Source organism: Alosa pseudoharengus, unplaced genomic scaffold, assembly GCF_046254945.1.
Source record: "Alosa pseudoharengus isolate Yale_2024_CS ecotype anadromous, Long Island Sound unplaced genomic scaffold, YU_APseudo_1.1 YU_APseudo_1.1_scf_10, whole genome shotgun sequence".
Classification (NCBI taxonomy): domain Eukaryota; kingdom Metazoa; phylum Chordata; class Actinopteri; order Clupeiformes; family Clupeidae; genus Alosa; species Alosa pseudoharengus.
The window spans coordinates 36,604,318-36,618,302 of NW_027468565.1; the positions used below are offsets into that span (position 1 = coordinate 36,604,318).

The following is a 13,985-nucleotide window of genomic DNA, read 5'->3' on the forward strand; positions in this document are numbered from 1 at the left end:
GCGTATTCACACACGTCTCCCCAGCTCTGCTCAAGTGCTCCTTTCCTATTCAACGTTTTCTTATGTCACACTTCCAATAGAGTGCCATTTTTTTCTGTGACAGAGAAGCAAGGACATTTACTGATGGGGTTAACTGAGTTTGTGGACACATATCTAGTAAATGCACTAGGAGGAGCATCCATACCCCTGTGTATCATCTGCAATCACCTATGACAGCACCACTACTACTACTATTACTACTACTGTTACAAAACCACCACTGAGAAAAATGAAGACTGTGACAGGCGTAAAGGATGACAGGGAGGGGGGTGGGAGCAGAGGTGGACGAAGTACACAATTCCTTCATTTAAGTGAAAGTATAGATACACTGTGTGAAATATTACTCCAATACAAGTGAAAGTTGCTAAGTCAGATTTTTACTTAAGTTGAAGTACAGAAGTACTTGCTTTTAAAAAAATACTTAGTACAAGTATTTTTCCTTTGTAATCAATTGTAATGTAATGTTTATTTTGGTCATTGATCATTTGGTTGGCCATTGCACATCCAACAAAAACATTTTACCTATTTTCATAACTTTGCAACTGTTCAAATGGATGCAATAAAATAATTATATCATTATTCATTCTCTGTTCACAATGTAAAACATTTTCACGGCCAAATACAAAACCAGAAAACTCAATTATGAGTATCTTATTTATCGTTGAATGATGTAGTCTAAAGATCTAAAGATCTAGCTGTTGAATGTGAGGTGCTTGTCTAATTTCATTCCAACTTCACAATGATTTCGGAGGATAACCTGGCTAACTAGACCACTTCTCAAATCTCAATTGCTAACAGGTTAATCTGGGTCTCCCAGGCTACATGGAGGATGTTCTGATGAAGAATCTGCTGTCACCATCATTAGGCTACCACAGCCAAATTCAAATTGAACTATTGAAAAATAAACTTCAAGATGGGTTATCTCATTATTGCATTTAAAGAATCACGTCAAAAGTGCTTAATAGAAATGCATAGGCTACTGCATACTCATATTTCAAATGGAGTCCAAAGTCACACGTTTCCAACGATATTCATACAGATGCTCAAAAATCAGATGCTCAAAAATCATACATAAACTGTTATCGATCTATTCAAACTATATTCAGAGTGTATTTGTAGGCCTACAGTAGGCTAGCCTAGATGTCAGCCCACACCCAGGGGCGGACAGTAACTCTAAGTACATTTACTTGATTACTGTACTTAGTGCTACCGGTAAGATTGTCTGTGTTACAGCTTCCGCGAACAACACCACATACAGTATGGAGACTCATTTAGCTGATTCTGAACATAGGCTACACTTGAGTTGGCCTTACTAAAGCCTCTGTACTGTGCGGAGTGCTGGAGTTTAGTAGCCCATATGAACGTCCAGCAAATGTGTCCAGCCCCACTCCCAACTGGTCAGGTTAGGAGTTTAGCCCAACTCCAAACTTTGAAGCATAAACAGAGGGTGCTGAAGGCTTTACTAGCTTATTTTAGGCCACCTCAGACAACGAGCTCGCCTCCGAAGAGACCACTGCTGGGACAACACAAGAGTAAAAGGGACAGCTGTCTGAGCTACATTGAGTCGATCCAGATGTGACCTCTGTTTCCACAGACCCATGACATCACGCTCTGCTGAGGTTTCCAGGATACCTGACAAGCATTAACGCACTCCAATTAAGGAGCGACTCGAATACGCAGTAGTTCTCAAGTGAAAGCACACAGCGAGCGCTGATGGTGTCGACAACAAGTTGCCGCTAAAAGCCAGAGAGGGAGGACGTTACCTTTCGAGAACAGAACACCTCTACATTTCACGCACGCGAAGAACACATCTTCAAAGGTGAGTGTTGGCTCATTATGATTAGCCTATGATTTTTGGTTGGGTTAACTATTCCAACACGTGTTTTGTTCAATTTCAATTTATTTGCTTAGGGGGATAGCCCCTTGAGATAATATATCTCGTTTTCGAGGGGGTCCCCAGGACAAACAGTACAGTACAAAAACAAAAACAGAACACTGAACAGGACAGCACTTTTTACACATACAGTACATTCACACAAAATCGCCCCAACTCCCACCCCAACGTCACCACCCGTGAGGAAAATAACAATAGGTCATAGCATGGCAGTATTCAGCTTACACATTTACAAAATATATTCAGTAAGTGTTACAGAGAATAGTACTCAGCACATCACCAATATACATATACAGACACCTAATCATAATTATTCAAAAACATTTACATGTGGAGTTCGCCTGTAAGTAGGTCAGACTGAAAAATTTGAATGAGTGAAGGCAGACTATAGATCTGATATGCCTCGGCAGACTATTCCAGTCGTAGGGCGCTCTAAATTTAAATGCCCGTCTACCAATCTCCTTTGTAATATTTGGCACCGTGAACGTGGGGTGTCCATTGTGCCGCAATCTGTGGCTAGGTCTGTGTGGAATTAGATAGTCTTTAAGGTATTGGGGGAAGTCAAGGTACACACATTTAAAGATGAACTGATACCAATGAAACTGTCTTCTGGCTTTTAGTGATAGTAAGTTCAGGGAGTCATACAATACACAGTGATGGGTCATCATTTGAAAGAATTGTCATTGCTAGTTTCCCTTACACAAAATAACAGTAGGCTTAGGCAAAAAAAGTTATAATGCAGGTATAATGTAGTTCTTCTGAAGTAGGCTATCCTACAATGCAGTTGGCTATTGCATTTCATGCCCAAAATACTATTGGTGTGTATCCATAGCCTCCCCAGGCACTGTAGCCTATCATTTCAATTTTTCGGAAAATGACAATATCGGCATCTGAATTGCCGTTGTCATTTCTGTAAAATATAATATTAGGCTGGGTGAAAGTTAAGTTTTTTGGTAAATCCTTAGTAATTCTGATGGAACTACAGTAGTGGCTACATGACTGCATTTCCCAGAGAACACTTCTTTGTCGCTCTTCTGAGGTTGAAGCCCACGTGAGTCCCATTCAGCCGTGAGCCACAGAGAGGGAGTGAATGGCGAGGGGTTCGTTTTGCTAAATTCCGTCAGTTCTTTTCTGTTCGTTTCTGTCGATGTGAAGTGATTAAAAGAGAATCCATTTTGAGGGGGTTTGTTTTCGTGTCCGTTCAGTATGCCTCCGTGATTTATTTGGTTGTATCACTGACAGTGACCAGGGTGGATAATGCACCAGTTTGCCAGCAACCAGTAGCTTCATATAATGGTGCATATATTGCGCCGTGATGATTCGCGTTTTGGAGAGATAAAAACATTATAACAGCAGCGATGAGTCGTTGCATCCAATGCACATTTTCTCGTTTCTTTAGCCATTCGTGCCAAGATCACTCCAGATTGAGTGCTGTCAATCATGGTGAGATAATTTTCTTGTGTTCTGCAGCAGTTGTCTCATTTGCTTGAATCGATCTAAGGAATGTTGTGTTCTCAGTTCGTGGTACTTTATATGGTTACAGTGCGGGGGTGGTGTAGCCGATGATAGATGCCCGCAATCTAAGTTACTTTCTCTCTCTCTCTCTCTATGTATGGAGGCATTCAGTTATGCTTACTATGTTGCATTATTGTTAAAACAAGGACACGCTGAAGATTTTCAAGCGTCTCGCTCAACTAATTTGTATCTTTGGATTTGTCTCCCAACAGGGGGCAGAAGATGGAAACCCTTGAAAAATGGAACAAAGACTTCATAGCGCTTAGGCTGTTGGATAAGAAAATAAACTCCAAACAAAATGGCAGGACAGGTATCAGTATGCCAGCTGAGTTGTAAAATGTGTTAAATAAAGAGAAAATATGTAAATATAAGTCATAATTCACATCTTCAGTTCTTATGTGGAAATAGAAGTATGTTATTTATTGCTTAAACAAGAGAGGACATAACCATTATCACAGCATCTTACTTAATATTAACACATGTATTTTTGTTCCTCCAGGCATGATCGTTAAACGTCTCAATTCTTTCAAAGCACACAATCGTTTACATTCCCAACCCATCACCCGTTCAGAATGTGTTACAGGTAAGAAAGTCTGACTTCCTTCCCCCACAGCAATTACCCTGTACCGGTCAGACCTGATGGATATGCTCCTGCCAAGGCAATAATTTCCGCATATAATAACTGAAAGCCGGCACTGACGGTATAATTGCAGCCCTGTATGATCTGACGTTTTTGTTGATAGTGACTGGGGGCTATGTAAGTCTGATGACCATCTAATCCAGCTCTCTGGGGCTTTCTGTAGTCTATTGTGTGCCCAGGTTGTCTCTTATCTTCACTAATTACATTTAGTGACACTGACAAACATTGACATTTTCGCTGTCCTTTGTTAATCATGTTGAGCCTTTCTTTTCCTAGTGCTCTGGGGTAATGTTAATGTTTAGCCATACAGCAAGCAAACTGTTCACTATCCAGAAAGCAAAGCCAGGGCCTATTTCTGTAGTATTTGATAGCCTCATAGTTTTTTTTAAGTGTACCTAATATTTAAAAATGCATCACTAGATGCTTGATGTATTCTTCACCATCCCCATTCCCCTTAAACTCAGCAAGTCATTATTTCTCTTTGGAGAAAGTAGATCTTCAGGAGGCATTTAAAAAAACAAATACAGTTTGACGCGGTGGAAGCATTGCAGCTTTCTCCTGAAGAATGACTGCCCTTTGAGAAGGACAATCAGATTACAATGTTCTCTCACGACTGTTCCCTCACGACTCTCCCGTCACTGTAATGCAGTGACTCCACTCCACTTTCACTGTGGAGAGGAATGCTCCAATGTCAGCTGCATAGCCTGCCGCGTCGAGACATTTTTCTGGGAGTGAGCGAGTGGACAGGTATGATGCACGGGAGAGAGGGGAGTGATGGAAGTGGGAGCGCTAATGCTTGAGTCGTGCCGCTGCTAAAGACACTCCAGGACCATTAGTGAGTGTCCTGGTGGAGTACACTGCTGGGAGGGGTTTCCGCTGATGCAGCAAGCTGGCCAGTGTGGGCCCTGGATGAGGGAGGCGGGCTGTTTCATGTGTGTGGTGGTGGTGGTGGGAGGCGGGGTGTACTTCTCGCTCTGTGTTTCTCATTTTTTTTTTAATATTTTTACTAATTTTTATTTCCTGATTGTTATTCATTTGTTCATTTTAATTTGTTCAAAATTAACTGTCTTTCTTTCTACCCCTGCCCACTCCCCTTTTTGATGAATAGATGTTCTTGACTTATTTTTGTTTTAAATTTCAGATTGAACGATATGTATACATATTGTCACCAGACCATATTCCAGTCTAATTGTCAGCCCATCTGTGATCACTGACCTGAAATCATGTAGTGTATACTGCAAATAGTATATGAGAAATGACTTTTTTTATAGATGTGATGTTGACATTTCCTCTCTCTGTGCCTCTGTGTATTGCAGGCTCCTGCCCAAACCTGATCATGAGTAGGAACGAGCACGCGGACCCCAGGCCTCTCCCAGTGGCACTGACCCCTCAGCTGCCCCCTCGGTCCCACAGACCCCTCTGTCTGTCTGTCTCCTCCGACAGCAATGGCCGCTTCAAAGCCCTCGAGACCCAGGAGTGGAAGAACAACCTCAAAGCTCAGGTAGTACTCACTGATACTCAGTCAATTTTAGTGGCTCTGTCACACTTCAGTAGAAGTAATTTAGAAACACATTATGCGTTGTAGGGACGGGCAGTATGAACTTACAGCGGAGAAAATAAGTATTGAACACGTCAACATTTTTTCCAGTAAGTATACTTCCAGAGAGGCTATTCGCATGAAATTTTCTACAGACATTAGTATTAACTTAGGTAATCCACACATATTAAAAAATCCAAACATTAATCTCCCTAAGTAGAGTTATGAGTAAAAACGTGGAATGGCACAGGGAAAAAGTATTGAACACACTAAGAAAAAACTGTACACAAAGGCAAGGAATGGCAAGGAAAGAGCTGGAATCTATACATAGTTAGAGAGTAATTATCCCTCCTATCTGTGCAAATTAATGTAAGCTGGGTTAGTACATATTGATGAGCTATAAAAAGGTTTTTCGTTACCAAGTTGTCACACAAGAAACATGTCATGATGGGTAAAAGCAAAGAGCTCTTCCAAGACCTTTGCAACATTATTGTTGCAAAACATATCAATGGAACTGGTTACAGATGCATTTCAAAACTTCAGAATCATCCAGTAAGCAGTATTGGAGCCATTATCTGCAAGTGGAAGGAACATCACTGCATCATCAATCGGCCATGCACAGGATCTCCTCACATGATTTCTGACCAGGAAGTCAGAAGGATAGTCAGAAGTGTAGCCTAAGAGCCAAGGACCACTCCAGAAAGACTTGGAGGCAGCAGGTTCAGTTGTTACAGAAAAAAAAAAAAAAGGTAATGCACTCCACCGCCATGGCCTCTATGCACGCTCACCCCACATGACTCTATTACTGAAGAAAAAGATGTCGAAGCTCATTGAAAGTTTGCTACACAACATTTGGACAAGCCTATGAAATACTAAGAGAATGTATTCTGGTCAGGTGAGAGCAAAATTTAACTCTTTGGATGTCATACTACACACCATATTTGGAGGAGAAATGGCACTGTGCATCACCCTAAAAATACCATACCAACAGTGAAGGTTGGAGGTGGAGGCATCACGGTGTGGGGCTGTTTTTCATCTCATGGTACTGGCAGACTTCATACAGTTGAAGAAATGATGAATGGAGCCATTTTTTCTGGGAGAATCTTGCCATCCACCAGAACAATGAGGATAAGACATGGCTAGACCTTCCAGCAGGACAATGATCCAAAGCATTCAGCAAAGGAAACTCTCAATTGGTTTCAGAGAAAGGAAATTCAGGCCCTGACTTAAATCCAATTGAACAGTTTTGGAAGTTACCTAAAGATCAGGATTTACAAGAGGGACCCCTGGAATCTTCAATATTAAAAGACTATCTGTTTAAAAGAATTTGCCAAAATCACACCTGAATACTGCGACTGATTAGTTTCGTCATAGAGGAAATGCCTTGAAGCTCTCATTATAAATAAAGGGTTTTCCACAAAGTATTTAAGAAATTTCAGTAGGCGTGTTCAATACTTTTTTCCTGTGGCATTCCACTTTTTTACTCATAACTCTACTTATGAACATTAATGTTTTGGATTTTTTGTATATGTGTGGATTACCTAAGTTAATACTAATGTCTGGTGAAAATTTCATGCAAATAGCCTCACTGGAAGTATACTTACTGAAAAAAATGTTGACGTGTTCAATATTTATTTTCCCCGCTGTAAAACAATGTCATTATATTTTTGGCGATAACGTTATACATGATGATATCCAAATAATACTATTACCACAGTTTTCTCAGCCACAAGTCATGTCAGCTTACAGTCTTGAGAGCTGTGAAACACAAAAAAAGTAAAACTTGATCCTGACCATCATCAGCAATGAACTCTACTTCTTCATCTACTGTAGATTTTGAGCTCCACACTCAGTCATCTGTGTTCTCATTCTGCATGTGGCATGCTGCCCATCTTGCAGCTAGGGATGCGCGGTATATCGGCAGCCGATATATTATTGGCCGATATTGCCCTGACATAGTCATACTCAATTGTAGTCAGAATTTAAGTCTGATACTGCTCCATTGGGATGTGATTATGGGGCGTGTTTCAACCGATACAGAGGGGAAATGCCTCTGCACTCAATTGGATAGACCTAACCAATCAGAGCAACAAAGTAGCTTACCGTGAGCTGTAGGAAGAACATCCGAACCTCTCTTCTTCTCCTTTAATGCCTTCACATTGTTATTCTACTGTCAATATTTTGTACAACACCTGATAGGGAAATCTAAAACCACGAAATACGTAGCAGGGTAGGCTATTCGGAAAAACGGATATTTCCCCTCCTTAGTTTTAAAAATAATTGCGTTCACACAGATGCTAAACAGCTGGGGAAGGGTGTCCAAACCCCTTAAGCGAACAGGTGACCAATCAGAGATTTGGTCGTTGTTTTCTCTTGATTACATGCAAAAGTGAAACCGGAGTTTTCACACATATCCACATTGGTCAGAGTTTTCAGAAGTAATCGTTTTCAGTGATAAAACCTCTGTTTTGTTGTAAATGAAAGGCAAAACCACATGGAATATGCATTTTTCCTATGTGTAAAAATGGTCTTATAAGCCATCTGTTTAGCTTATAACCACAGCGTTTTTGTTGCACACAAAATCAACCGAAGCATGCTCAGATGATGTGATAGACGAGGCACTGTTGCTCATCTGTCCATCATCATACAAAGCCCAACTTGATTGGTCCGAACAGCTCTGGTTCGGGCATAGTTGCTCCAAAATGGAACATGTCCAGACCGAACTTCTCGACCTCAAATGTTGTGGGCGGGGCTAGGTTCGGCTGGCTTCCAGGCTAGTGTGTCTGCACTTTACCGTGCTAGTTGGGGAAACAAATAAACAAACTCTTTGGTGGGATGAGTCAGTAGATAAGTAGTTTATAAGTTGTATTTTACTATTATATTTGCATTTTGCTACTTTGGGTTTTGTAAGTTATTGACCTTCGGGGATAACCCAGAGGAGTTGCAGCTTTTATGGAATTACCCCTCAGTTGAAACTAAGTTTCCCTCATGAATTCTGATTTGGTCGCTAGCTTTTTCCCAGCTTCTAGCCGTTTATCTTCGTTGAGTGTTTACTCTCTTAGATATGAAAATGATTCACACACTGTTGCTGGCTACCATAGATATACTGTGAATATATATATATATATATATCTATGGCTAGCCACTCGCAACTCACTGACTTCACGTTCACTTACATAGGCCTAGGCTACTGCTATTTTGTTGACTGCTATACCATTGGGGACTATTAGGAGTTCTGTCCATCATTGGTGGTAGGTAAAATTACTGTGAATAAATGCTGTGAATAAATGCTGTCCCTAATTAATTTTCCCCGAATTGTTTTCAAGAGTAATAATATCGGTTATCGTATCGGTATCAGCCACAACAAACCGATAAATATCGATTATCGTTGTTGGCCCTAAAATTTCATATCGGTGCATCTCATGCACACATAAACATGTCGTCACCTATATAATGGGGAGGAATTCTGTCGGTATATTGATGGCCCATCCCTATTGGATTGTATATTTAGTCAGTTTAGGGGTGTCACGATTTCGATTTTATATCGAAATCGATTGAAATTACATCTCAATCTCAAACGTTGAACTCAAAAGTAGAATCGACGATGCAGCCACACTGCAGCATCAAAACTCCTCTAATTTTAGGCTGCAGCCAGTTAAAATATATTTTCATATATATACACCAACTTACCGAAATCGAGGCCCCTCTTGCTACTTTGAAATCACCGGTGTGGAAGTATTTTGTCGTTCATTCACGTCAATTAACACTAACTTAGCCTACTCAACTTAGCAAGTGAAAAGATGATCTAATTACAGTCCAAAATTAATTTAAGGCTTAAAATGCACATTGATAAGTACATATTCCATGAACACTAACCTTGGTTGTCTTCGGAGTTCATGCTGAAACAATCAAATTATCATTCTGTGTTGTTTCATTTCACTATGTTCACGTCTCTGTTTTAGCCTAATGTTAGTTCTGTTTACATTACAACCTTGCGGTTGGAACGGTTTCAAAATAAAAAGCGGTTTCAAAATAAAAGCCCCCCGAAACAGAAAAGGAAAAGGCCAAAAAAAAGTAAATAACATATGAGGAATGCAATAATAGTAATATTAAAAAAAAGATCGAAAATCAAATTAAATCGTGCCTTTAAAATTGAAAATGACATCGAATAGAGGATTTGGAGAATCATGACAACCCTAGTTTAGTCAGTTACAGTATATTGTCAGTTTATTGTCAGTTTATTTGCTTTTGACCTTATTTGGGATAAGGCCGGTTGATGGGTGTTTCAGCCTTCTAATTTCTTGGTATTGCGCTCATGTGTTGTCAGATGGAGCAGGCCCACAGTGCAGGTGCCGCCAGCAGCACGGGCTCCCTGGAGAGGGCGTCCCTCTTCTGCGCCTCGGGCTCCACCACTACCTCCAGCTCGGGCTTGTCCAGCCCTGTGGAGACCCTCACCAAGAGCAAGTCGTCCAGCCGCTTCTCACTCTTCTCCCCGCCCTGGAACAGCAGCTCCGAGTCCGACTCCAACCCACCTTCGCGCTCCGGTTCCAAGAAGCTACGCAACTACAGCCGGCGAGGGGTGATGGCATCTGGCGGCTCTATTGGCAAGGCGCCCGACACGCCTGAGGCCAAGCACGGCGGCGGCTGCCCTGAGCACTTCCAGTACTCAGAGCCGGTGATCTCCAAGGTGACGGACTATATCTACGTGGGCAACCTGAACGCGGCATACAGCGGGCGCACGCTCTGCCGCAACAACATCGACAGCATCATCGACATGAGCAACCTGCCCGGCGAGGCCAGTCTCAGCCTCATCCCGTGCACGTGCTCGCGTGGCACCAAGCACAGCTGGTCCCGGCTCAAGGTGGACATCGGCGAGCTGCCCGAGTCGGCACCGGAGAGCCCCGCGTTCAAGCCGCGCTGCTTCGAGGACATCAACGAGTGCATCGACGCCTCCACGGAGAAGCGCAAGCGCGTGCTGGTGCACTGCCGTGACGGATTCTCCCTGGCGCCCACCTGTATCATCCAGTACCTGATGGTTCGGCAGAACATGCGGCTCATCGCCGCCTATGAGCTGCTGAGGGCCAAGCACCCGCTTAACATCCGGGAGAGCCACCAGAACGTGCTGGTCAGCCTGGAGAGAGCCCTCCGGCCGGGGGGCAATATGGAACCCGAGGGCTTTAAACAAGCCATCTCTCGGAAGGTCGCCTGGACCTGACCACTCTAACCCACTATAGGCCCCGGCTAGTTATATATATATATATATATATATATATATATATATATATAATATTTTTTTTTTTTTTTTTTTTTTTGTTCTATTCAAATGAAATGGTCAATGAAGAATTTTGAAGAGGCAGCTTTTTTTAGGTTTAGTCAGCTGGTTAATATTGGTTGTCTATTGGTTGTGAGTTAATGCTAAATATTTCCCCTCCCTCTCTTTCTCTCCCAGTGGTAGTGGCACAGAGCTTGTGAATTTTGCCTGGTGGCATACTCAACATAAGATGCAGACCTGCTCGCTTTCAGGTTGGAAAAAAAGTTCTCTGTACAGCTGCTAAACTGTTCATAAAGTACGTTCACCTAAATTGAAACTGTTATCAATGTCTGGACATTGTGTTTTGTAAAATTGGGGGTGGGGTGGGGAGGGTTGGGCTAACAGAGGATCTCAGGAGACCTAGTGATGTCACCCCATTGGCTGCCATATAAGACGCCAGCGTCCAGCTGACTGAAATCGGACCACGAGGCTGGCATCCCAGGGCCCCATGTGTAGGCCAGCCTGATGCCAGCTTTTAAAGAACTTCTCTCTGAACACCCGGTGACAGTCAGAGCCACAGGCCTTTAGAATGGGGAGTGCCATGAGTGGTGAACAGTTGTCCTCTATGAGGACCATTTGATTTTTTTCCCTTTTTTTTTGTGTTGGCCCTGTTGAAAATGTGAGCTGTTGTGTATGTGGTAAAACTGGAAGTGGCCAAAAAGTGGTATCTATTTACTGACTGCCAGTATTAGTTTTACTAAGTCTAATTGTGATGCAGTGGTCTACTGTTAGGCACGGCTATTCATTGCACTACTTACAAAGTACTTGCACACAGGTGATGGTTGATGTTTTGGTACAATGGTAGGACATATTTGGCCACATACAGCAAAGATATAGGCCATAGGCTCCTTGTTTTCTTTTAGGTGCTGTAGATTAATATCGCTCTAATAGCTGTACTGAACACCATTAGTGATTGCAATATTGTTCTCTCCCATCATGCTGTCACTCACTGGACACTTTAATAGTAATGGTGTTGCTCTTGCTTGTCAACAGTGGTGTTCTATTTTGTTACTCTGTGACCAATGTAATGGAAATGGATGCTCAAAGTTTGGTGCCTTTGCTTGAAGTTTTCTCGAGTCAGCATTACTACACTGACACAATCTGGATGCAGCGGTTGAGCATTAACAATGAGGTTATTTGATGCGAGAATATTATCTATAAGTGCTATTGATGTGCTGTGTGGCATATGTACCTCTTCTGGCATATGACAAAATACAGTTTGATATTAGTACTTGCTCGTCATATGTGAATGTTTTGTTTTCAGTGATCATGCTGTGAGCAGTGGCAGTATATTTTGTAAGTGATGGTGACAAGTGTGCGTCAATCTATGCTAATAACCTACATTTCTCTGTAAACATGTTTGACATGTATGCCATCGGAGGCACTCCAGCGATCTCTTGTTCTGGGCATTACAGAAAGGTCAGGCTTCGAATCAGGTAAATTTGCCACCAAAATTCCAAAGTGGTCAGCTTTGGCTGTCCTTATGCCTGGTTAGATTGTGGTGTTAAGTTTTTTTTTTTTTTTTTTTAAATATGGTTTTCTCCTTCTTCCTTGAAAGAGTGATGTGCTCTCTGACTTTTAGGTCTAACAACTTGATCTCTCAGGTGAACTTTATTGGCCTAGAATGTTCTCAATGAATTTCAAACCAGAATATGTGATAATGTATTTTCTGTATCATGTTTTTAGTCATATGCATTTCTATGTAGATATTAAAGACCAAGTTTAAGCCAGCATGTTCCTGAGTAGATGTTTTTATTTCCATTGTTTACCTGATATTCATGACATTTTTTCCTTGTTTACTTCTGATACTAGAGATGCATATACTGCATCTGTGATAACAAGAGTAGTATTTCAAGGGCTTAGGGCTCCTACACACAGTTGCGTGCTGGAGACGCATCCCATTCACTTTACATGGGCTCACGTGATCCGTTGCCCAACTGATTTGTGGGTCCCTTACATCGTGTTTCTCCCGTCGCTCTCGTTGAGAAGTTCAGCTGTTGCTGCACCGACAGACGGCACCGGCCAATCGACGGACAGCACCAACCAATCAAATTACGGTTATACTTCAAGTCATTTGCATAGCTACCATCGGGAACACCCAACTGTGTGTAGAAGTCGTTATTTAACAGAAACCGTTGGTGCGTTTTATGCAAGGCTGTAAACATGTATACTTTGACATGTACCCCTCCAATATCCAAATATGCTCAAAACGCATAATTCACAAATAAAATTAAGCTAATTAAACTTACTAATTAGTATACATTCTATATGTAACTAGCCAACAGTGTAAACGTAGGATCCATTTAAGTTCCCATCAGTTGCTGATGACAGGAACACTATACCAATACAAACACTTCACTTCAGCAAGGACGTGGCTGAAAACGTAACATTAATGTTTATGTTCATAGTCATTTTGCACTGTAGTGAGTTAGGAAAGGATCAAATATTGGTAGTTATACTGATACTGCAATTAAACACGGACTCATTCAGTTAAAAAAAGTCATAACTTAGTCTGGGGTGTCATTGATTTTGTTTGAATACTATGTAGATGATGCCATGGAACCACAGTAGGCCTAATATAGCAACATGTAGGCCTACGTGCAAAGACAAAATTAGAAAAAGCAGAGCATACATGCAAATATGCAAAGTTTTAAAATGTACTTGGGATATCTGGACTTATTTTGTTATCACAATGCATAAACATATGTTCATATGATTATACTGCAGTTATGGTTGTAACTGATGTAATTGATTCATCCCTAATCCATAGCAGTGTTTTTATTTCAATCAAATTTTGGACTTGACTCCATGGCTAAGGTCTTTGTTTTAATGCCCTAAACCCATTGTTTCATTTGTCAAATTAGATTTTGCATGCCCTCATTCACTTGTTATACATCTCTGGGAAGTACTGGAGCATTTCCTACCAACCTGTTCAGGAGAGTACAATCAAACACCCATTTACAGGGGACAACGTCCTTTGTGTTCCTTTTGCAACATAAATCTGTTCCGTTCGAGCGTAGGCCCGTGGATAAACTGACAAATCATCTTT

The 13,985-nt window shown here is 41.6% G+C and overlaps 1 protein-coding gene across 1 annotated transcript; it reads left to right on the plus strand.

The window, feature by feature from the left end:
- Window positions 1-1,773: 1,773 nt before the first annotated feature.
- Window positions 1,774-10,859, plus strand: LOC143141138 (uncharacterized). The gene is made up of 5 exons (XM_076302403.1): window positions 1,774-1,858; window positions 3,661-3,758; window positions 3,948-4,031; window positions 5,405-5,589; window positions 9,953-10,859. Exons 2-5 carry the CDS (start codon window positions 3,671-3,673, stop codon window positions 10,838-10,840), a joined length of 1,245 nt encoding a protein of 414 aa, XP_076158518.1. The 5' UTR covers window positions 1,774-1,858; window positions 3,661-3,670; the 3' UTR covers window positions 10,841-10,859.
- The last annotated feature ends 3,126 nt before the right edge of the window (window positions 10,860-13,985 follow it).